This window comes from Amblyomma maculatum, chromosome 3, assembly GCF_055883805.1.
Source record: "Amblyomma maculatum isolate TAMU_Amacu chromosome 3, ASM5588380v1, whole genome shotgun sequence".
In the NCBI taxonomy this organism is placed as follows: Eukaryota; Metazoa; Arthropoda; class Arachnida; order Ixodida; family Ixodidae; genus Amblyomma; species Amblyomma maculatum.
Window position 1 is genome coordinate 77,737,926 of NC_139346.1, and position 23,468 is coordinate 77,761,393.

Genomic DNA, 23,468 nt, shown 5'->3' on the forward strand with positions numbered 1-23,468 from the left:
GACTGCTAATAAACATTTGACTCAGTAGAAACCTCGGCAGTCATGCAGGCATTGCGAAATCAGGATGCAGATGAGCCGTATAGGAAAACACATGGGAGTGCCGGCACAGGATCTATAGCTCTCCATAAAAATTAGTTCCTTTTTTACTGGGTTAAACATCCCCAAGCGTCTCCGGCTGTGGGCGACCGCGCAGTGGAGAGGTCCGGAAATTTTGATCAACTGATTAGCTTTAACATGCTCTGACATCTCACAGAATATGTACGCCAAGCTTTTCGCCTCCACCGAAAACCAACCACCGACACCAGATATTCGAATCCGCCTTCTTGAACACGGTTGTGAAGCGCAGTACACAGTGCGCTACCCCCGACAGGCGGAAAATAAAATAAAGAAACCGATATATAACGCTGTCAGGCAAGGACGCAGTCTATCCAGTACTACAGATTGCTTAGAGGAACTATTGAGATGCCTGGAATGGGAGCAGTTGATGGCAGATGGAGAATATCTCAGTAATCTGCGATTTGCTGATGAGATTGCCTTGCTAACTGAGAGCTTTCCACGCAAGTCTGGCTGAGCTTGCACGCAAGTCGAGGGCATCTCCTTTCCCACCGGAACAGCTACCCTCCCTCACTCTAAGGGTGTCTGTGAGTGGGCGCACCATTAAGGGGGCATCGTTAATAATCCTATAGTTATTAACGGATGACACTGGGGCACGGACGTTATCAGTCACACAAGTATCTATAATGTTGCTGAATATAGCCGGTCATTCATTGCGAACCAAGCGGCTAACAGCAGAATGTTTGAGGCACGCTGCTGAACAATTGCAGCGCCAGCTATGCAGTGCAGGTTCCTTCTGCTGCATCGCCGTAATGATGTGAAAAAAAAAAGAAATCCTAGACTGGTGTTATTTCGTACTTCAGCCAATTCGTTCAGCATAAGTCTATTACGATGTGCGTGCGAAATGCAACCATGCGAAAATCGGATCTGCAGCCTTTGATGAAGCAGAGCTTTCTAAGCATCAAATAACGCAGCTTCGAAAGTGTATAAAAGTGCTGCTCCGAATATATGTTCTTTTTCCGAACTGCCGCGCATTCAACAAAAATCATAAACCACGTACGTTGCTATATTCTTCCCAATTCCTTGACTAGTACTGCTCCAAATTAGGTGTTTTATATCTCTCTGCGATGGTTTGGAGGATAATAACAGCTGGTATTTGTTCATTCAAATGTATTGAATACCAAAAGCATGGATTGCAGCAGATGACTATTTTTTTATTTTCTAAGCATTCATAAGAAGTATTAACATTTATGTAATACAGGAAAAGGGCTTGACAATTCCAGCGGCGCTGACTCTGCAGGTAAGCATTTTTAAATTTCTCTGTCTCCCGGTTTGCGACGCTTGATGACGCTTATGCTGCATTTTTCACTCAATTAAGCATCTCTTATTGATAATGCATTCATAAAACAGAATGCTTCAACATAACCTCAGCCACTATTTTAATTATAAGGCTTCCCAAATTTCTTAACATGCGCATTTCGCCCCAAATTCCGATGCGATAATCGCGCTTTGTTTGCTGCAGTTTAGTGTCCTTCCTCGCCCTGATGATTTTAAAAAAGTAAGCCGTATGTAAGCGTCATTACACGTTTTCGGAACAATCTCTCAGCAGTATAAATAACAGGTCTTCTTAACAAAATTCTATCAAGAAGAAAAGTGCTATTTACAGATTTTTTACCCTTTAATTGCATTTTCTTCAATACAGAACTTGGCGACGACGATATAATTGACGGTGGCTTTAGTGGTAGTATTCGGATGCATGCGCTACTTGCTGAAGGAGGGGTCGCGGTAAATACATATATATGACATAAGCACAACACGCGACTTCCGCTTGTGTCGTGTTGCATTTTATCCGTCCTTATTAATAGCACATGCCTCCAAATATGATCAAACAAGTGCTCCTGTGTTAGCATTATCTCCAGTATAGGCATGCTTAAATGCATGTAATAGGATCTTTCCAAGTGTTTGACGCACTTTGTGACTCGTTTTTCATTTTATTTTAACATTGCATCATTAACACTGCTTCAGCAGACAAGCTGAAGGTTTGAAAATAACAAGTGGTCATGGGACCCGTTTTCTGCACATATCTATATCATCGGATCTCATAGATAAACTTAGTGTACGGCTAAAAATAGGATATTTTAGGTAGTTTAAGGAAAGAAGTTAAGTACTGCTGCCGCACTTCTTGTGCTCTACAAACAGTCTTATGTTTAAAAAATGAATAAATGAGGTATTTTTTCTTATTTGCTAAATGTTGGCTTTAGACAAAAAATTGTGTTTTTAAAGTTTAAAGAGCACCTTTAGGAACCCTCTGCATTATTTGCTGTAAATAAAGCCATACCTTTACCTTTTTTCCTGTGCTGTAAAGAAATTCCGCGAAATGCAAATAAAATATTGTGACTAAAGCATTTGAGCGCCACGATCGTGTTGATCTCCCTTATACTTTGAGCAAACGAGATCAGTTGCTGAATTTGATCAGCAGCACTGCTGCAGCGGCCGGCCGATTGTCTGATGTGGGTTTTACGCCTGTATCAGCCAGGCGCACATGACAATGCTAGTGGCAACGAGCACGTCGAGCTTGTTCCACCCATCCCCACCATGTCAGCCTGCTGGTGCACCGGGACCATCCATAGCCGCCGCTGCAGCTGATTTGTTTCCTTCAAACCACGATTGAAAGCGCCACAATCATGGCGGGCGAAATCGCTACTCATTTGATATATTTATTTCGCGTCCTTTCTTTTGAGCCTTGAAAACAGATACTCTTGATGCTTTCTTTATCGCAAATAAAGGAATGAGAGTTTTAGACAGTGCTAACTTTAAATATCGCTTTTACCATCTAAAATAAATCTTTAATAAATTACAAAAACCGTAATTACCTAAATGGGTAATCACAAAACAAAAAGTAAGCACAAACCAAAAATCGATTGTGGTGCGAAAAGCGGGTGGCAGATGTATGCAACTGATGTCCCTGGCCTAACTCAAATATCTTTTCTTTTTTGCGCTTAACTCTCTCTCTTCCTTGCTCTCTCCCTTATATGCAAAGAAACCTTCATCTGGCGTGGGCCGAAACGGCATCTTTTTTTAAAATTCAACTGGACCGCAGAATGGCATAACACGAAATAGGATAGAAATACGTGTGAGATAGGCTTCAAATTTGAGGAAGAATTCTGCAGTATACCTACTCAAGTCTCCAAAAACTCCCCTTTTCCCCCTCGCCTTCAAGCAATAGTACTATCTGCATGTCACCCATTGAGCGCACTGAATATCGCCGTTAAGCACTCTAGACGGTCTTTCTGCAACCGTCGTGCTAAGCAGTGACACTGCCTACATGGTTGTGAAATAAGTGAAATAAAATAACTTTAATACTACTGCAGGGTGAATGTTTCGGATTGGTTTGGTTTTAGGGGTTTAACTTCTAAATGCGACTTAGACTATGAGAGAACAGGGCTCCAAAATTTCGACTACCTGGGTACTGACATCGCACAGGACATCACCGTCTTCCGTTTCCGTTTTGCCTCCGTCGAACAGCGGCAGCCACTGCCGTTATTCGATAGCGCATCCTTGGTCAGTGTAGTCGAGCATCCTAACCTCTGCACCACTACGGGGGTGCGTCCAAAACTCGTTAAACGCCATTTCGGTCCAAACTGAACTTAATAAGCGTACATCAGTGGAATATTCTTTGAGTACCGTTGTTTCACTGTCGACAAATTAAGCCACAAATGCTGCTATCTCCTTTAAAATCACTACCGTAGCACTACTCACAATTAGCCAGTTTTTCTAGCACATTGAGTTAATGCATTCACATTTGTGGTTAAAAATGAATTGTCAGTGAAACAAAAACATTGCATTGCAGCATAATTTTTCTCGTTTTTAGATATTTATAAACACTGTAAACATGTTTTACGACGCAGGATTTGGCATTGAGGACCACACAACCGCAAGTTCTACAGGTAAGCATGTTTGATGGTTGCTATGTAACCTGTCAAGGCGTTTGGAGCCCTCTTTGCTGCGTTTCGTACTTCACTGTAACAATATATTTTTGAGCCTTCAAAAATAATTAAAGAAAGCAACTATTTCCAGTTGCTTTCCGTGCTCATAAGCGTTCACCAATTATACAGTGCGTTGCACAATTAGAGGCGCGATGTAGAATGCTTCTTCCAGCTATATCGTGGAATCCTCGCAGTTAAAAGCTTGCACAGAAAGGGCATTTTGTCGCTAGTATTTTTTAATATCAAATTTGTTAGGGGTACTTGCCTGATTCGATCAAAAGGAGTCAAATATTCCCATCTCATGCGGCAGCGACGACGCCAGACCAGCCACTGCCCCAGCGATGGGACTGGTGGCGCCACCTCATGCTGCTACAACAAATCTGTAGCAGGAAAAGAGGGGGCGAGCGTTTATGGCAGAAGGTTTGAGTTGTGAATTGGGTGTGTTAGATAGGTAGTCGGTCAAGTGGAAAGCGACCCGAAACTTGTCTTTGTGAGATACGTGTATTCGTTGGTGAGGTATAGGCCTCCCGACGTTTAATGAAAGTATTCAAAATGCAAAGCGCCTTGCGGCGGCCAGTAGAAGTAGAGACCGGGAGACCCACTTATCGTATCACGATTATAAGGAGGATAACACCGAGGACATCCTCCTACCATTCCGGCAGGTGCACACAGGGAATCAAGATTTGACTGGTAACGACTAGGTTCGCCAGCCGCAAGGCTGCGTCGCATCGTAACTCTCCGTCCTTGTTGGAAACAAGGCTGATAATTCGGGTCACCAGGTTGCCATCCTACCGAAGATTGGCGAATGTTTTGTCGCATCGTCGCTGTTGATGTGTGAAAAGTCCAAAAACCGTTTTCCGCATCATCGCGAATATGGCCAAGATAGTCAATGTATCCTAGGAGTTCTATACTGACCTTTACTGTAGCCGATATAGTCAGGAAAATGATGAGATTGGCAGTAGGGTAAAGCAGGCAGACGTTCCGCCGGTATATTAAGAAAGCGTTAGAACTGTGAAAAGGAGCAAATCATCTGGAGGGGAATAGTTAACTGCAGATTTGTTGAACGACGTTGATATCGTGCTAAGAAAACTGGCCAACCTGTATATGCAGTGCCTGGCGTCATCTACGGTACCGGAACCATGGAAGAACGCAAGCACTATCTTAATTCATAAGATAGGGGATGCTAAAGAACTGAAAAATTACAGATCAATCAGCTTACTGTCAGTTACACATAACGTATTTACAAAGGAAATCGCTAATAGAAGGACAACAGCCAGCTGAAAGAAAAACACTTTTATATAACCAGCCCTTATTCATGGCATTAATTGATTACGAAAAAGGATTTGGTACAGTTGAAACCTGGGCGGTCATGCATTCAGCGAAATCAGGATGTAGGCGAGCCGTGAGTGAAAGTATTGGATGACATATATAGTGGCTGCACAGCAAACAGTTCTGCATCATGAAAGCAACAAAATTCCTATAACGAAAGGTAGTAGGCAAGGAGACACGATCTCTCTAGTACTATACGCAGCTTGCTTCGAGGGAATAATCAGAGCCTTGGAAATGGAGCAGTCAGGTATAAGTGTAATTCAAGAATACCATAGTAAACTGCAAATTGCTTGTGACGGTGCCTTGCTATGCAACTCAGGGGATGAACTGCAAAGAATCATTGATGATCGAGGCTGGGAAAGTAGAAAGGTAGGGTTAAAATCAATATGCAGCAGACTAAAATAATGGATGACAACCTCGGGAATGCACAGCAGTTTACGTTAGGTAGCGAAGCACTGTAAGTAGTAGGCAAATATGTCTACTTAGGACAGGTAGTAAGCGCAGATCCGGATCACTAAAGGGAAATAATAATTAAAATAACATTGTGATTGCTCGCATTGGGCAAGCACTCGGAGATTATGACTAGCAGCTTACCGGTAGCGCTCAAGGGGAAGGTATTAAAAAGTTGCATCTTACCTTTATTCACCTAAGGGGCTGAAACGTGGAGGCTAAGAGGGTTCTACGTAAGCTGAAGACAACCCAGAGGGCCTTAAAACGAAAAATGCTAAAGGTAAGGGTAACGGATAGGGTGCGTGCGGAGTGAGCAAGAGAAATAGCAAATGTTACAGACATTCTAGTGGAAATCAAGAAGAAATGGGCATGGGCAGAACATGTATTTTGAAAAGATAGCCGATGGACACTTAGGGTAAACAGTGGATTCCAAGGGAAGGAAAGTGTAGTTGGGGCGGCAGAAAGTCAGGTGAGCGGAGAGGTCAAGAAGTTTGCAGGGCTCAAGTGGATGCAACTAGCACATGACCGCGTTAATCGGATTGTTATGGGAACGGCCTTCGCCCTGCAGTGGGTGTAGTCAGGCTGATGATGATAATTATGGTGGTGATGATGATGCTTTTCAATGAGAGCTTAATTTTTTTTGAATGTCCAAAAAAGAAAGAGACGTTCCACGAATTATATCCAGTATCGAGAGAGTACGAATGCATTAATCGAAGGAGCTTTTTAGAATTACAATTTAATATGCTAGAATTCATTCTGTTACGAATGTGGCTAGGTCACAAAATGCTGTTTTGGTGCATCTGATATATTTTTTAGTAAACGCATGATGATCCTGCAGAAATTTATAACGAGTTGTAGCTACATGAATAGGGCAGACCAAAACTGCTATTGTAAAGTAAGTGCTCTTGGGATTTGCATACGAATTCTACCAAATGTGAAGAAGGATAGACAAATGGCCAAGTTGGTAGTTTACATTGGAAAGTTACTCAGCAAAAAGACACAAGACGAAAAGGAAGAAGACGGACTGACATGCGGTGACTGGCCATTAACTTTCATTGGAATGAAACACATATTTAACAAAATCTTTCTAATGTCAACAAAAAGCTTAGAGCCCTAGCGCGATGTAGATTGCCAGCAGCACGGAGTACCATACATAAGTTACAATCCCTGCATGACTAATAACTAAAAAAAAGATTTCCTCGCCTCTCACTGAAAAGAAAGGACATAATTATTTATTATCAAAGAACTAAATCTCTTTATCATCCATTATAACGAAAGGCTGGTTTACACATTGCTATTGTCTGTTTCGGACGGAGTAGGCCTCCGGAAGCTTCCTTGTAGTTTTATCCCGGCGTTGCAATTATATCTTAGTGTTCGCAAATAAAGGCGGAAGTTGGTTTTGTACCTTAAAATTTTATCTTTTTCACTGCTGCGGCAGTGATCTTTCAAACGGTGTAGTTAGTATCTACCAGACGTGTACCGCAGTTGGAACCTTTCATGAAATTAATGTGCCGAAAATGTTTAATGCAAATAACAAAGTATATGTCTATGGTATATTGCCCAATATATTTCCACAACCAACAATTAGGCTAGAAATTTTTTATCTCTGTTATAGTTCCTCGCTCTGTCACTCCTGCTGCTGAATGAAATATATTTGACAGTTTAGAATAATAAAATGGTAGGAAAAGAAGGATTTTTACAGATTGCTATAATTTGGTTTTAAAGTTTTATAACCGTTATTGTTTTTTTTTATGCAGACCCCTGTCTTGACAACCTCAGTCACGATGATTCAAGTGGTAAGCATGCTGGAATGACGGCAATTTCAATTATCACTCATTGAAAATTCTAAATTAACTTTAAAATTTGGAGGACGCTTAAACTTCGCCTTCAAGAGTGGAACGCGATAGCGTTATTGCACCTCGTCGAGAAAACTTATTAAACGCAAGGGTATTGGGGCATCCTCGCACCGGTACCCGCGCGGCCCGAAGGGGAGAAGCGGGTGAGCGAAGATAGTGATCTAAAGAAAGGAAAGACGCTTGATTCTACAACCCGTCAGGGTGCACGGCGAAACGTCAGGGGCGAGTGGCGCGCCACGTGTCGGGGCAGCGCAGCACATTGCGAGGAGGGGTTCTTCTGTGTTTGCCGCAAGATGGCTCTGCATGCGCGCAGAGCGCAGAAAAAATGTAGCGGAAACGTACTTCGCTACTCGTGTAACTGCGACTTCTGTCAGTAACGTGCTCATAATTACCAATATACACCGCAGTATAACGTTCTACGGCACGTTTCTAAGGCAACACCGCTATCACTAGAAGCGCTTTTGTACCGCTTTCAAGCATCGAACTCGTGGCTGAGTGGTAGCGTCTCCGTGTCACACTCCGGAGACCCTGGTTCGATTCCCACCCAGCTCAACTTGGAAGTTGCTTTTTATTTATGAAGTGCATGCAGGGATTTATCACTCACGGCCAACGCCGCCGACGCCGGCGACACCGGCTTTTCTACGACACGAGCTCCTTAACGCTACTGCGTTAAAATAGCAATATTTATAATGCGTTCATAGCAAGTTTCTCTCAGGACATTATATTGTTGCTGGGCTTTCCACTCTTGTTTAACGCCTACAGTAAGACGCATAAATGACACTTGTTGCATTTTCTGCAGTCTGTATTCTTGGTTTTTCGATGCTCTGAAAAACAAAGTTAGATGTCATAACCTATGTACATAAATAGACGCGGCTCACAAACATAAACAATGTTTTTCTATGAAAAAATGCAGTTCTGTGTAAAATGCAATATTTCGCACCTATAATTCACAAAGCCCACGCCAAACGGAAGTACGAGTACTTACCGTCCAATATTATTGGATGAAAGCATAGCAGTTCGACAGGTTTCCATTTCTGGTTGCGTTTATATCTTTATGAAACTTGGAATTTCTTCAGCCATCACTTTTTTACTTTACAAAACCCGATGTTTCGGAGCCATCTCGGCTCCTTCCTGAAGGGTGCTTGATGCGGGGCTTGGTGCAGCTATAAGTAAATTAACGACCAAGGAGGAGAAGAAGAGTGAGGAGTAGATGAGATGGGGGGTGAAAGAGTTGAGAAGAAAGCAGAGGGGATAGGAACGCACATGAGTCATGGTACCTTCGGTGCAAGGGTGCCCGCTGGCGCCTTTCTTTTTCTTGTGTGAAGTAGTCAGGAAGGAGCGAAGACCTTGTAAGTATACAACCGGGAGGTTGCCTATTATTTGTTTCATATTGTTTGTGGTCGACTGTATATGTCATGACTCGAGAAGGCGTCTGTTCCGATAATTGATCTAGGTCCCGATTCAATTTCAGTTCTCTCCATTCTATACTTCTTTATATCGGATACCTATTTTCTTGTTGATTAGCTCTTGTATATCTGCCAATTTTCTCTTCATGGTCTTCTAGGTTGCAGGCTTTTGTATTTTGGCGTTTCTTAATCAAATCCTTAGACAGCTTGCCACTATCCCGTCTACCTATCCTGTCGCGTACTTTTACAGCGCACTCAGTAAATAAATCTCTGAATATATTACTGAGGAAATATAATACTAAATATATTAGCCTCTAGGCTAATGTCGTCATGCTCGTTTAGAGCATGACGTAATTCTATACTATTCAGTCTTTCTGTAGCGAGATCGTGATCTTTTCAGCCCTCCCCCTAAGCCGTAATGTCTTTTACGAACTTTGTTACTAATCTCTTTCGTTCCTTCTTCAGATTTATACTAATCCCTGGACCGTACCACTCTGCCTTAGCAGGATGGTACAGTCTGGCTTAGCCTTCTCATAGTCAAATGAATCTTCAAGCGAGAGCCGACGAAATACACTTAGAGCTTCTACACTGACACATAACCTCCAAGCTGTAGCCTAGATTTCCTTTCGCTAACCCTATCTGTGACCACATGTACAAATCTCTTCAAATAGGCATCTAAACCATCTCAAGTTTAATTGAACGGCGGCTAAATGATCTCGACTTTATTGAACGGCGGTATAAAGCTATGGAGAATATGGAGGTAGTATGTACGTCACGCCGTTCTATCCGCGGCTGAGAATTATTAGCGCTTTCATGGGCTTTATTTGCAACTTCAAATTACGTGCCTCTAACCCCAGTTTCTCCTTCTTAGCTACGCACTCAGCGATTCTCTATTCTCGCACCTTCTGAAGCTCTTCTCGCAACCACGGTCGCAACTCAGTATCTTTCAATTCCATGCCCTCGCCTAAGGCAAGAAAATCTGAAGCGCTCATATTGCCTCAAAACATAATTTCCTTATATAGCCTAGAGACCGGCATCGGCATTCCGTAGACACTAGAACTATGAGGAAGTTTTTTCAAGCCCGCCAATTGAAGTGCGACTCGGTGGAATCAAAAGTACGCACGACCACAACGTTAAACTACGAACATCTATTTTTATAAATAAACTTTATAGTAGACAAGCAACAAGTAACAAATACCTAGCTTAACAAACAAGACAAAGAACAGAAACCAGCAACCGCACCGGGCAGCAGAGGAGTGAAGTCCATGCGGACCCTCCTGGTCGAGTGGGCTCTGAGTGCAAGGATCGCGGTGTCCACTGAAACTTGGGTCAAGCCAGCAGGCGGCTAAGCAGCTGGAGAAGCACGACCAATGCGAAAGGCCTCAGATTACCGTGCAGTGGTAGAAACGCCAGATTTCGAGGTGCATCTATCGAGCGCATCCAGCACGACGCCAAACGCACATGGGGGCGCTAAGGTTGTCGGCCTCTATCTAGGTGTGATCGCATTGGTCGGCGGCCAGGTGCAGAGCGATCAGCAGGATTCCATCGCCCCTCCCAGGTCTGATCATCCGGTTCGTAGGCTAGACAGGACGCAGTCAGCAGGCGCTCCGTGGCACCAGTCCTCCAGCAACGCTCCTGCGTCGTTCCCCATCTTACGTGTCACGATGTTCTATCCCGAAAGCACCCCATACGTCTGCCGTTTTCCTCTACTCTCTCGTGCTGAAAGTTTTCTCCTGCCCGCCCGCCCGCCTGCCTGCCGGCAGGCAAAAGGGCGGGCGGGCAGGCAGGCAGGCAGGCAGGCAGGCAGGCAGGCAGGCAGGCAGGCAGGCAGGCAGGCAGGCAGGCAGGCAGGCAGGCAGGCAGGCAGGCAGGCAGGCAGGCAGGCAGGCAGGCAGGGAGGCAGGCAGGCTTGCAGGCAGGCAGACGAGCGGGCAGGCGGGCGGGCGGGCAGGCAGGCAGGCGTACGGGCGGGCAGGCAGACGGGCGGGCAGGCAGGCAGGCAGGCAGGCGGGCGGGCGGGGGGGCAGGCGGGCAGGCAGGCAGGCAGGCAGGCAGGCAGACGAGCGGGCGGGCAGGCAGGCAGGTAGGCAGGCAGGCAGGCAGGCAGTTGGGAAGGCAGACGGGTGGGCAGGCAGGCAAACGGGCGGGCAGGCAGGCAGGCAGGCAAGCGGGCAGGCGGGCGGGCGGGCAGGCAGGCAGGCAGGCAGGCAGGCAGGCAGGCAGGCAGGAAGGCGGGTGGGCGGGTGGGCGAGCAGGCGGGCCGGCAGGCGGGCAGGCAGGCGGGCAGGCGGGCGGGAAGGCAGGCAGGCAGGCAAACAGGCGGGCGGGCGGGCGGGCAGGCAGGCAGGTTTTTAAATCTAGATTTTTAAATATAGGACAGTTATCGGACATGCACGCGAGGTTTATGTGGTGATGAAAGGTTTTATTGTGCGAAAGGGGCACCACAGGAGGTCCGGTGCCGCTCGTAGGCGTCCAGAGAGCCCGATGTCACAGTAAAGGGCAGAGGGTAGACGAAGCGGTTTGCCGCTTCGATTGCCAGACGAACTATATTAGCCTGTGTCGCCGGGCCTTCGCTATGAAGTGCGGACTCCCATGCTTCTGCGTCCTTGAATAAATTATAGCCTAGAGAGTGGCTGCACTCCACCGCCAGCAAAGAAGGCTCCACCGTCGCGGCCAGCGGAGGACAGATAAAGGAACAATACCAATACGAGACTCCGGCCCGGATCGAACATAATGATTGCGAGCACGCCCGACCTGTACATTGCCGACGTGCTCAGGAAGATAGAAAAGCTCACTATCAATGACCAAACCTATGAAACCAACACTTATACACCCTACCGGATGACCTCAAGCGTGCCGTCATCAGTTATGCCGGGGCAATCACCGGCGCTACCTAAATCGAGGCTGCAGCTTCGATCCTAAGGAGTGGAGAAATGCGAAGCGAGAATGCTGGGCAGGTCGGAAACCGCGCTTATCACATTCGACTGCCCGTATATACCGCAGTGGGTCATTTACCGTTCTGGAGAATTCAAGACCTACCCATATCAGCCTACGAGGCAGATCTGCTACGTATGCGGAAAGCAAGGCCACCGTTTGGACGTCGGTCCAACGCCGAACACCAAGCTCTGCAGGACGTGCGGCACACACGACCCACCAGAAGGGCACCAATGCAAGGCCAAATGCATGGTGTTTCAAGGCGACCACGTCACCAGAGAGTGCCGTCGATGCCTCAAAACTACTGACGAGCTCCGGGGCAGCACGACCGGCGTCCGGCAGTCCAGGCAACAACACTGGCGGCGGCGGCGGCGGCAGCAGCAGCAGCAGCAACAGCAGGAGCAGTAGCAGGGGAACCGGAACCTGAGTCAAGAGCGCCGAACCAGGTGGCTGAACTCGGAGCGGGACCATGGCCACTCCTCGAGCCAAGGCCGTAGCAAAGTGCAAGATCGCAGCCAGAGCCGATCCAGGAATGACTCCCCCGCTAAGTCGGTCAACGGTCAAGCTGAAGCAGCAACAACAGCAGTCGCTGAAGCAGCAACAGAAGAAGGGCGGCGTTAAGGTGAGCTGGGGAGCGGGCCCTTCAACTCACTGTTTACGCACTCGGATCAAAAGAATATTGCGCGTAACTTGGAAGAGATTAAATCTCTAAGAGAGGAGATTGCATATCTCCGTAGAAAAGCCGTTGACGTCATTAGAGATGCAGGCTCAGAGAACAGGGCAGTTACCGTGGCCCCCGATCCCGCCGGTCGAAGAGCAACGACCCTCGTCAACCTTACACGTGAGCCCCGAGGAATTAAGAGCTTTCAAGCAGCACGTAGAGGATTTCACGGTTGGCATCAAAGAACAGTTTCGCCAAACTCATTCAAGATTAGATGCTAGGTATGTGAAACCAACCTATTAGAACAGAAAGTCACGGTAATAGAACAAAACGTTCCGTGGCAGAACCACGTCAAAAGCCAAAGTATGCGACGAATAACAAATAAGGCCCCGGAGAGGCTCATACAAGAGCACCGTTTCGGCACTGAAGGCTCCAATCCGAGCAATGCCCAAAGCCTAGGCTAAATAAACGCCACCAGAAATCTGGCAATGGAACTGTAGAGGGTAACGCCAAAAACAAGGACTCCTAATGCTGTTTATACACACGCAAGACTCCACACCCGATATAATAGTTTTACAGGAAACTAACACGACACCGACACTCAGGGGATATACGTGCTACGATACCGGACGCATGGCAACCCTGGTGAGCAAAACTTTGGTAACCATACCCGCTGACCCAATTCCCAACACAAAAATTGAGCACTTAGTTAGGGAAATTATTCCCAAAAAGAAGCATAAGGAAAAGAGTGTCTTTCTCGTAAACCTCTATAGCCCGCCTCGCCGGAGGGACGCGAATTTTCATAAACTTTTTCTAGGGGACAGCAAACTTGCTAAAAGCAACACGCTTCTCATTGTAGGTGACTTTAACGCTCGCGGACAGCAATGGGGACACCCCACAAATAATCAGAAAAGTATAGAGGTCGAGGATGTGGCAAAAGCGATCCAATGTACCCTCTTAGAAGACGAAACTCAACCCACGCGCCTTGGCAATTCTGTCTCCCAGGATACGTGTCCGGACTTACCTTTTGCCAGGGGGGCGAAACACGCAACAAGGGAGAATCTGCTGGAGAATCTAGGCAGCGACCATTATATCTTGAAGATCACGAAACAGCCACCAACATCAAGCGCAAGCTTAGCACGGCCAAGATCCCCAACTGCCCGGCCTTCCGCAAGGCATGCACGGACCTGGAATGGGGGATTACTTCCATAGGCGATTGGTGTCAACAACTCAAAGACATCCAGACGCAGTACACTCAGGAAGTGGATCGCACCGAGCAAACACCAGAGGCGTACCCTCGGCTCCTCAAGCTATGAGAGGCACGCAGAGGGCTCACCAAGCGCTGGAGGAAGCTGTGCTTTAACAGGAAACTAAGCTGAAGATTGCAGACGTCACCAAGAAAGCGGAGGAGTACGCAACCCAACTGGCCAGACGGAGCTGGCATCAGTTCAGTAGCTCACTGGACGGCACCCTCAGCACGAGCAAAACGTGGCGTATGCTCATGACCCTCCTCGACCCTATCCAAACCAGGACCGAAAGCGGGAAAGCTATCCGCAGACTCATCCACATCTTCGAGGGTACGGAGGAGGAATTGCTAGATAAAGTAAAAGAGAAATGCTACAGCACGACCTTGCTTGCAGCATGTGCGAAACCATACCTGGGGAGACCGAACACAAACCTGTACAGGCTGATCACCAGAGAAGAAGTGTTCGCTGTCATAAAGTTATGCACGCGCAACACTGCGAACGGGTGCAGACAAGATCCAGAATGCACTCATACGCAACCTCAGCGACGAGGCGGTCGACCAATTGACCACCTTCCTCAACGGGCAGTGGGCCGCAGGAACGGTTCCTGTAGAAGCATGCAGAGGTTGTAATGCTCCCCAAAATGGGTAACAAACTCCAGATCAAAAACCTCCGACCTATCTTACTCACATCCTGCCAATGCGAGCTCTACGAGCGTGTCGTTACTCGGAGGCTCCAAAATTAAATGAAGGAAGAAGACCTGTACCGCCACAGCATGCTCGGCTTCCGAGCTCACCTCTCCACCCAGGACGTCCTCATACAACTCAAAGAGGAGGTCCTCACCAATGTCCCGAGCGTAGGCGAGAACGCGGTCATGGCCCTCGATATTAAAGGTGCCTTTGACAACGTTAGTCACGCAGCTGCAATGGATAGGACTCGACAACCTCCACTGTGGCGAGAAGATTCACAGCTATGTGAAGGCCTTTCTCTCCAGCCGAACTGCAACGGTTGTGTTCGGAGACCTTCGCAGCGATAAATTCTAGACCCCCAACAAAGGCACACCTCAAGGGTCCGTCATGTCACCACTACTTTTCAACGTGGCTGTGATCGGACTCGCTAGACAACTCGAAAAGATTGAAGGCATACAGCAAGCCATGCATGCTGACGACTTCACGGACCGGGTTACTTCCAGGTCGCTCGGCCAGAAAGAAGAGCGACTGCAAGCAGCGGCTCTCTGCGTGGAAGAATATGTCCGTGCACGAGGTCTCGCAGAAAAATCCGAACTCCTGCGAGTTCACAAAGGGAACCACAAAGAAGGGACCCTCAATGTCTCCCTCGAAGGACAGCGACTTCCCGAACGAGACAAGATACGAGTCTTAGGAATGTGGCTCCAGAGCAATCAGCGATGCGGCCATACGCTCGGCCTTCTCAAGCAATCGACCACTCAGGTCGCCAGGATGATCGCGCGCGTGTCGCCGAAGCGGAGCGGCATGCGAGAGGGGAATACCCTGCGCCTGGTTCATAGCATAGTACTCAGTCGCGAAGGCTACGCCCTCCCGTATTTCTACCTCAACAAAGGAGAAGTGGAAAGTACAGATATCATCGTCCGCAAAGCTTACAAGACAGCCCTGCACCTTCCAATGAACACTTCCTACGCAAAACACTAGCTCTTGGCGTTCATAACATCTTCGAAGAGATCAAAGAAGCCCAACTGGTCACGCAGATAGCCAGGCTCCAGCAGACTCCTACGGGGCGCTCGCTTCTTAGGCGACTGCGGCTAGCTGGAACTGCGGAAATGGAGAATCGTACAGCGAGCATACCGGACGCAATTCGCCATACACTAACGGTTAGTTCCTCCCCGGAACATGGACCCCAACTTGCACGTGGCCCGTAGGGCAGCCCGGGCGAAGTATGTACAACAAAATCTAGCTACAAAATTCACAACGATCTACACGCACGCGGCTCTGTATACAGGAAGTTCACATAACAGCGCAGTGGCGGTAGCCATTGATTCCAACCTAAAGGAATTAGCTAGCGCCTCAGTCAGGGATTGCACGGTAACCGAAGGGTAGGAGCTGGCCGTTGCTCTAGCGGTGGTAGCCGGGTATCAAGGCAACATGTCCGTTACCATTTTTACAGATTTGAGAGAAGCATGCTGTAACTACATGAACGGCCGCATAGGTCGCGCGGCGCTCAGGCTTCTCCAGAGTGCGACCCCATCAAAAGTCACACACAACATCTACTGCGTGCCAGGACACGCCGACATAGCGAGGAACCAACACGCCAACGAGGTAGCTCGAGAGTACACAAGCCGAGCTTCCTCCTGATCGAAAGATCTACCCGAGCGAGTCGGCCCTATGTACTTAGACATTCTGAACTACTATAAGGGGGTACGGATCGGCTATCCGCCGCCTCATCGGGATCTAAAACAAGAAGAGGCAGTGTACTGGCGAAGACTGCAGACAAGAACAGTGCCAAACCTGCATATCCTTAGCAAGATTTACCCGTCGCAATATTGGGACACCTGCCCATGGTGTGGTAGCACACCTGCGTTATACCACATCACGTAGGAATGTAGAAAAACCGATAGCTTTTGTAAAGACCCGAGTGCGGAACAGTGGGAGAACCGGCTCTGCAGCGGCGATCTGGGTTGCCAACTAGGTCTGATCCAGCACGCCCAGCGAGCAGCGAAGCTCAGCGGAGCCCTGGAATAGGGTCACCACCCTGTGAAAAGACGGAGGATGGAGCTCTTCTGCTACTAGCACAAGACGTTCCTAGAGAAATTAGCTATCCACCTTGCAAGCCGTCCAGAGGGGTCTTTGAGGTTGGCTAGGCAGCATAACGAATTGGGGTCACTCACAGCTCTGAAAGGGCGGCCATAAAGTTAGGGCCGGAACTTGGCTATTAACCAACCTGCAGCAAGACATTCCTTTTCCGTGGATTAGTAATTTGCCTCTCCTTTTGAAAGAGAGCGACCCCCGTACGCGATAACATTCTCAGAGTCATCTTGCCGCTGAATCAGAACGGAAACAAGTCCAGAATTACTAGCCTCGGTATGAATTTCCGCAGCAGCGTTTTTATGAAAATGGTAGAGTATCGGGGAAGCCTGCCGTTGCCGGCATAGCTTATTGAAGGCATCCTCTTGATCATCTTGCCACGCACACTGAACATTGTCTCTGGTAAAAGGCATAATAGGCTTGACAATCACTTAAACATTCTCAACCAAACACCTGTAATAGGCACAAAGCCACAAAAACCTTCTAACAGACTTTTTCTCGGTTAGGCGCGGGTCGTTTTCTACAGCAGCAGTCATGTGGGGATCTGGTTTCACGCCCTTAGCACTAATAACATGGCCCATAAAGCGGCTACTGGAATCCGAAATGGCAACTTTGTGGTTTTATGGTTACTTGGGCTGAACGCAGCGCCTGTAGTACCATTCGCAGCCGGTCAATGTGCTCCGCAAAACTAGACGCGAAAATGATGACATCGTCGAGATGCACTAGGCACGCGTGACACTTGAGTCCAGAGAGAACGGTGTCCATCATTCGTTGGAAGGTTTCTGGCGCAGAACAAAGACCGATGGGAAGCACTTAGAATTCATAAAGGCTCTCAGGGGTGACGAACGCGGTTTTCTATCTATCCCTTTTGGCCACTTCTATCTGCCAGTAGCCATTTTTGAGGTCAAACGACGAGAAATATTTGGCGTTGCGTAAATGGTCTAATGCATCGTCCATGCGCGGGAGCGGGTATACGTTCCGTTTTGTCACCTGATTTACCTTCCGATAATAGACGGAGAAACGCAAGGTGCTGTCGTTTTTCCTCATGAACACTACAGGCCAAGCCCAGGTGCTGGTAGACGGCTGTACCACGTCGTCGGTAAGCATTTATTGCACCTGGCTTCGAATACCCATTGACAAAACAAGTATGGGTGTTGGGAAATCGGCTCGGTCTCCGCGTCAACCATATTGCGGTGTTTTGCTACTGGAGCGCGCCCAACTTTTAAAGACGTAGCAAAGCCTCCAGTAAAGTGGTAAAAAAGCTGTAGGAGTCCCCGACGCCAAACCACCGACAGATTGGGATTAATGTCCCCAGTTGATAGAGTGTCGGGTACATTACATCTGGCTGGCGACGGCGGCGCCAGAGTACAGATGTTCGCTGGCTTAATAAGGTCATCAACATACGCGATGGCGGTTCCTTTCGTAATGTGCTGAAACTCGATCAGAAAATTCGTAATTAAGAGTTTCGCACAACCCTCCCGCCAGCGAACAAGTCCTCTTGCAGCGCAGACCTTTTTCTCAAGAAGCAGGCTCACGTTTCTCTCTGCCATTACGTCGCGGTCACATGGTGAGTCGCCTACTACCAAGACCATAATGCTCTACCTTGCGGGGCCGTAACGCCAGTTGCTGTAATACGTAATGCGGGAATCAATGAGCCGTCGACGCTAGAATTCGGTATGGCTTGGCTCGGCGAAAACGTCACACGTGATTCCTGCAAAATATTTATCGAACCGCTATACTGTAAGCAGTCCAAGCCGAGTATATGACGTCTCGCGAAAAGTGAAGAACAACAAAGTTGCCAGCATAAACAAATCCGTCAATTGAAACTCGCGCAACGCATCTTCCAGCCGGGGTAATAAGGTGCCCACCAGCTGCGCGAATCTGAGGCTCAGTCCACTCGGTTAAACCTTTCTTCAATTTCTTGGCTAGCGCACTGCTCATAACTGAATAGTCCACTCCCGTTTCAACCAACGCAGGATGAGAAAATCGTCGATAGAAACCAGTATGTCCGAAGCTGTGCAACCAGGTTCACCGTTACGTGACTCCGTCTGATAGCCATTATCTTGTAAGAAGCGTGATGGAGGATGCTCGGCAGTCCGCTTGTCAGCGATCTCACCTCCACAGGTCGCTGTTCTAGCTTTCCCGACTGCTCTTGGAGCGGGGGCTCGGCAAGCATCCAGTTCGATATGTAGAGGGACGTAGACTCGGGGAACGATAGCGGGAAGAGGTAGTGACGCGGGACCCGTAGTGTGAGACATCTGGGGAATCCGTATGCGCCGACACCGTGCACGCGGATGGAAGCCACGAAGTCCGGCACTGCGTACGGACAGAACCTCAGCATGTGACTGGCCTCACCACAGCGGTAACAATGGGGCCAATGGTCAGGAGGACGCCAGACGTCAGTCTTCCGAAACCGTGCCTCACCTAGAAGAACAGGACGGCGCGGGCTTGGGTCAGCGTAGGAGTTTCTACTCTGGCTATGGAGAGTCGTGCCCACTATGGTACTTGTTTGGATGAGGCACATAGGTGTTCGCTCTTGCAGAATCGCACAGGGTATGCTGCTGAAGCACGGACGCGTACGTCGGCACACTCGGTGACGGTGGCTGCACACCAGGAGCAGACTGTTCCGGGACAACTTGCCTAACTTCCTCAAGAATGACCTCCGCGAGTGACGGAAACCTCGAGTATGATGATAGACCCTGTAGCTGAATGTGCCTCAGCTCTTCTCTGGCCGCAGATCCAACAAGCTTCATTAAGACATCACAAGACCCGTTCAAGCCGGAAGCATAGACGGTCGGTGACATGGCGGACACTTCACGGTATAGTACTGAGCGCTGTGTTGAAGTGTCTGTTCCATTTTGGCGGCCTCCGCTAGAAAATGTGATGTCATGGCAGGTGGATTGCGCACAAGCCGAGCAAATAGTTCTTGTTTCACCCCACGCATTAGGTGGCGAACTTTTTGTTCCTCAGACATATTTGGATCAGCACGTCTAAAAAGACGGATCATGTCCTCGTAGTACATCCCAACATTTTCGTTCGGGCTTGGCAGCGGTATCACAGTCCCGACTCCGCAAGCTCCTTTCGGTCGTTGGCGGTGTAGGTCACCAACATCTGGCGACGGAAGAGGACTCATGATGGTAGCGTCGTTTCGCACGTCCGCGCCGAATCTTGGAGAGCAGAGTACGCATTATGCAGCTTCCTTTGCTCATCCTAGTCTTTGTAGTTGGCGACCCCTTCGAATTGGCCCAGCCAGTCTTCACCGTCTTCATAAAGCTGGCCATGCAAGGGCGATGGCGTTCAAGATAAGAGGACGACGAACAGCGGTGAACGCTCGCCATTGGGCACAATGTTCGTGTTTGATCTATGCATGGCGGTCACAGGTAGCCGAGAATAAGGCCCAAACTCTGCAGACTGATCTCGGAGGCAGCGGCTGGAACTGCAGTGGACTGGTGTCAGACCCGTGGTGACTCTCGGTTGCTTTTAAGGGGTGCAGCTCAGCAAAAGGGGAATCGCACCTCGCACATCCACCAGAAAATGTAGCGAGTACGAAGGAGCAAACACTGATCGGATTAGTTATGCACACTACACTGAGATTCGTTCTTTTTTCTTCGATTCCGAATGGCACGCAGTAGTATTCCCTCAGCAGAAGACAAATAATTGGTATATATTACCGGTTTATAAAGTTGAAAGTAGATTTTTTTTCCACAGGAAAATAATTTCAACAATCCACAGACTCTGAATGTGAACATTAATTTGAACGATACATTCTAATACAATTTGTGTTCAGTTGAAAACATTCATTATATTGTAGGACAGGCATTCGGCCCTGAAATGTTCAGCACCTGACACTCAAGAAAAACAACGACGACAACCTTTAACGCTCGCTCCGACGCTCGAGCTTGAGGAAAAACAAGCTAGGACTTCTACGACTGATCGCTGCATGTTCCGTGTATTGTTTGCGGCGTAGCGCCCATTCCAAGGTCCCTTATTACAGTGGTGGAGATGACCACTATTCCCAACCAGTGAAGCACAGCAGGAGAGCAATGCTTACACTTTCTGCGCTGCCTGTCGATTGGCCCGTGTGGCTTTGAGGCTCCACGATAACGGCATTAAAGTCGTCTATCGCTCTGGCCGTAAGCTTGAAGATGCGGATGCCCTCGCACTTTCTCCCCTGCTGTCTGTATCTACTCCTCTTATATCCATCTTGCATCCCACCGACATGCTCTCCGATATTGCTTCCGAACAACACAAACATGCATGAACCGCTTCACTCCTGGATTTCTTATCTGGCCGATCGCCACGACCTACTTGCCGTGCTCTCAACGCCAGGCTAACTATTTCTCCATAAGAGACAGTTTGGTTACTGTAGGAATTACCTCCCGGAAGGTTGAAAGTGTCTGCTTGTTATTCCGAGCCACCTGCGCTTTGTAATATGCTCCAACTACAACGGCGATCCCCAATGTACGCACAGGCTTATTGAAAAGCTTCACTCGCCTGCTCCAGCGTTACTACTGGCATGGGATGTACCGTCATGTTCGCCGGTTCATCCAGTCCTGCCCTGAATATCAGTGATAAATACCACCTCGCCCGACCGCCGCTCCCATGCAGCCGCTAATCAGCCCAGCCCAACCCTTTGAGCGTGTAGCAGTTTACCTGTATGGCCCTCTTCCTAACACATCAATATGCAATTGCTGGATAATCGTTGCCATTGATCATCTCACATGCTACGCAAAATGTCGCCTTTGCCTTCTGATACGGCCCACGACATTACCTCCTCCATCCTCCATGATATCATTCTTCGCCACGGGCCTCCCAAAGAGTTGCTGAGTGACAGAGGTCCCGCCTTCCTCTCTGACGTTATCGGGGCTTTCCTTTGAGAATGCAAAATTGGTCACCGCACCACCACTGCGTACAACCACTGACAAATAACATGGTTACACGTTTCAACTCCACCATGGGCGACATGCTGGCAATGTATATTGATTCCCACAGCTCAAACAGGGGCCGCCTTCTTTCATTGGTCACCTTTGCTTATAGTTTTGCCACTGAAGCAACCACCGGATTCTATCCAAACTTCCTCCTGTACGGCCGTGAGCGCTCTTATACCATGGACTTATTTTCCCTACCGACCGGATACTTTCAAATTCACGAGTGTTTCACAAGCTGCAACTTCATCTGAAGAATGTCCTTGTCCAGTCATTCACTTCTCATGCCTAGCAGCTGCAAATAACCAGCCGAGATCAGTCTTCACTTCTTCCTGTTTACCATCCAGACTCTTTGATCTGGCTAAGGGTAGCTTTCTGCAGTCCGGAATTTCCTCAAACCTCATGGAGGACCAAGACCCATACTGTATTCTCAAGCAAACTTCCCCCTTGACTATTTCTGCGAACCTTTTACGCAGCCCACTGACCACCGTCGCCACAACATTAAAATAGTGCTCAGTACCAACCTGAAACCTTACTACGATCCTGCCACAGACATATTGCCATAAGCCGCAAGGATGATGCTTTTTTGCCCAGCGGAAGTTGTAGGGCACACATTCAATATAAAATATTCAGCGCCTGGAGCTCAATAAAGACAGCTCTTATAACCGCTAAACGTTCGCTCCGACGCTCGTGCTTGTGCGAAAAGTATCTATTGCGGCTACGACTGATCGCTGGATGTTCTTGGAATTGTTCGCGGCGTAGCACATTGTGCAAGATCCTTTGTTACATTAAAAATGCAATGTCAAAGATATTACCGCTGTAATATTCTTTTCTCAGTATGTCCACGGCGCTTTTAGAGAATAATGAAGATAGAGTTGCTATTCGCATTTAACTTACCATTAAGTAAGGGCCATTCCATTGGAAAGCCCCTTTACCATCTACCAGCAACACCTGGTTTATTTTGTATTGAGGGATTTTTATATCCCGCTATCGAACGACGCGCCCACTCCTCCAAATAATATGGTGCAATTGCGTATGAAATTTACACTATTCAGATTGTGATATATATTGCGACTTTTGCTGGGCTGCTAAAGTTGGTGTCTCAGGTCAAAGGATGCAATCATTTCTCGCAAATTGCTGACTTTATAGAAGACATGAACTCTTTCTTCGGAGAAATGAGCTGCGTAGGTCCGCCAATGGTGGGAGCATACTTTAGAAACAAATAAGAAAGTGACTTTCGGTAATACTGCCACATTGTAATGACAGTAATGTCACAAGCTAATAACAGAATAACAGAAGGAGTAACTGTGCCCTAAAATAAATGCAGCAGCTCTGCGTCGGGGCGAGCAGGAAAAACATTCCTGCTGGTCGTGAAAACACGATATGATCCATTGAACGCTTCCGGCTTCAATTTAATGTCGTCGAAGAAACATCGCAATAAAAAGGCACGCAGGCAGTCAAGGCAGCCAGGGCGCTTGTAGGCCAGGCAAGGCAAGACAAATCAGGCAAGCAGGTTTTTAGGCTAGGCAAGGTGAGGCAGGCCATGACAAGGGAAGGCCGGAAAGGCAGGCAGGGAGCGGAGGTTCTTTAAAACGCGGCAATCAAAGGGCTGATTTGTTGAGATAAAAGCAATACACGCCAGACCTGCCCAAATAGGAACACCTATTTTGTACATAAACCTTATACTAGACGAATAGCAACAAAGCATAAATAAGGGGATAGACAAGACCAATATGAACACAGACTCGTTGCATTCACCGGGCGCTAGAGGAGGGAAGTCAATGCGAATCCTCGTGATCGCGTGTGCTCGGAATGCAAGGAATGCCAGGTGTCACAGACGCTTGGG

General features: G+C 48.0%; 1 protein-coding gene across 25 annotated transcripts in view; it reads left to right on the forward strand.

Moving 5' to 3' along the window:
* LOC146195028 (uncharacterized) overlaps positions 1-23,468 on the forward strand; it is a 413,834-nt gene that overhangs the window by 248,971 nt on the left and 141,395 nt on the right. For all 25 annotated transcript variants that reach the window (XM_084597638.1, XM_084597655.1, XM_084597631.1 and 22 more), the window contains 3 exons: positions 1,316-1,354; positions 3,963-4,001; positions 7,577-7,615. In XM_084597638.1, the coding sequence (XP_084453764.1) occupies positions 1,316-1,354; positions 3,963-4,001; positions 7,577-7,615 (117 nt within the window). The remainder of the gene's footprint in view (positions 1-1,315; positions 1,355-3,962; positions 4,002-7,576; positions 7,616-23,468) is intronic.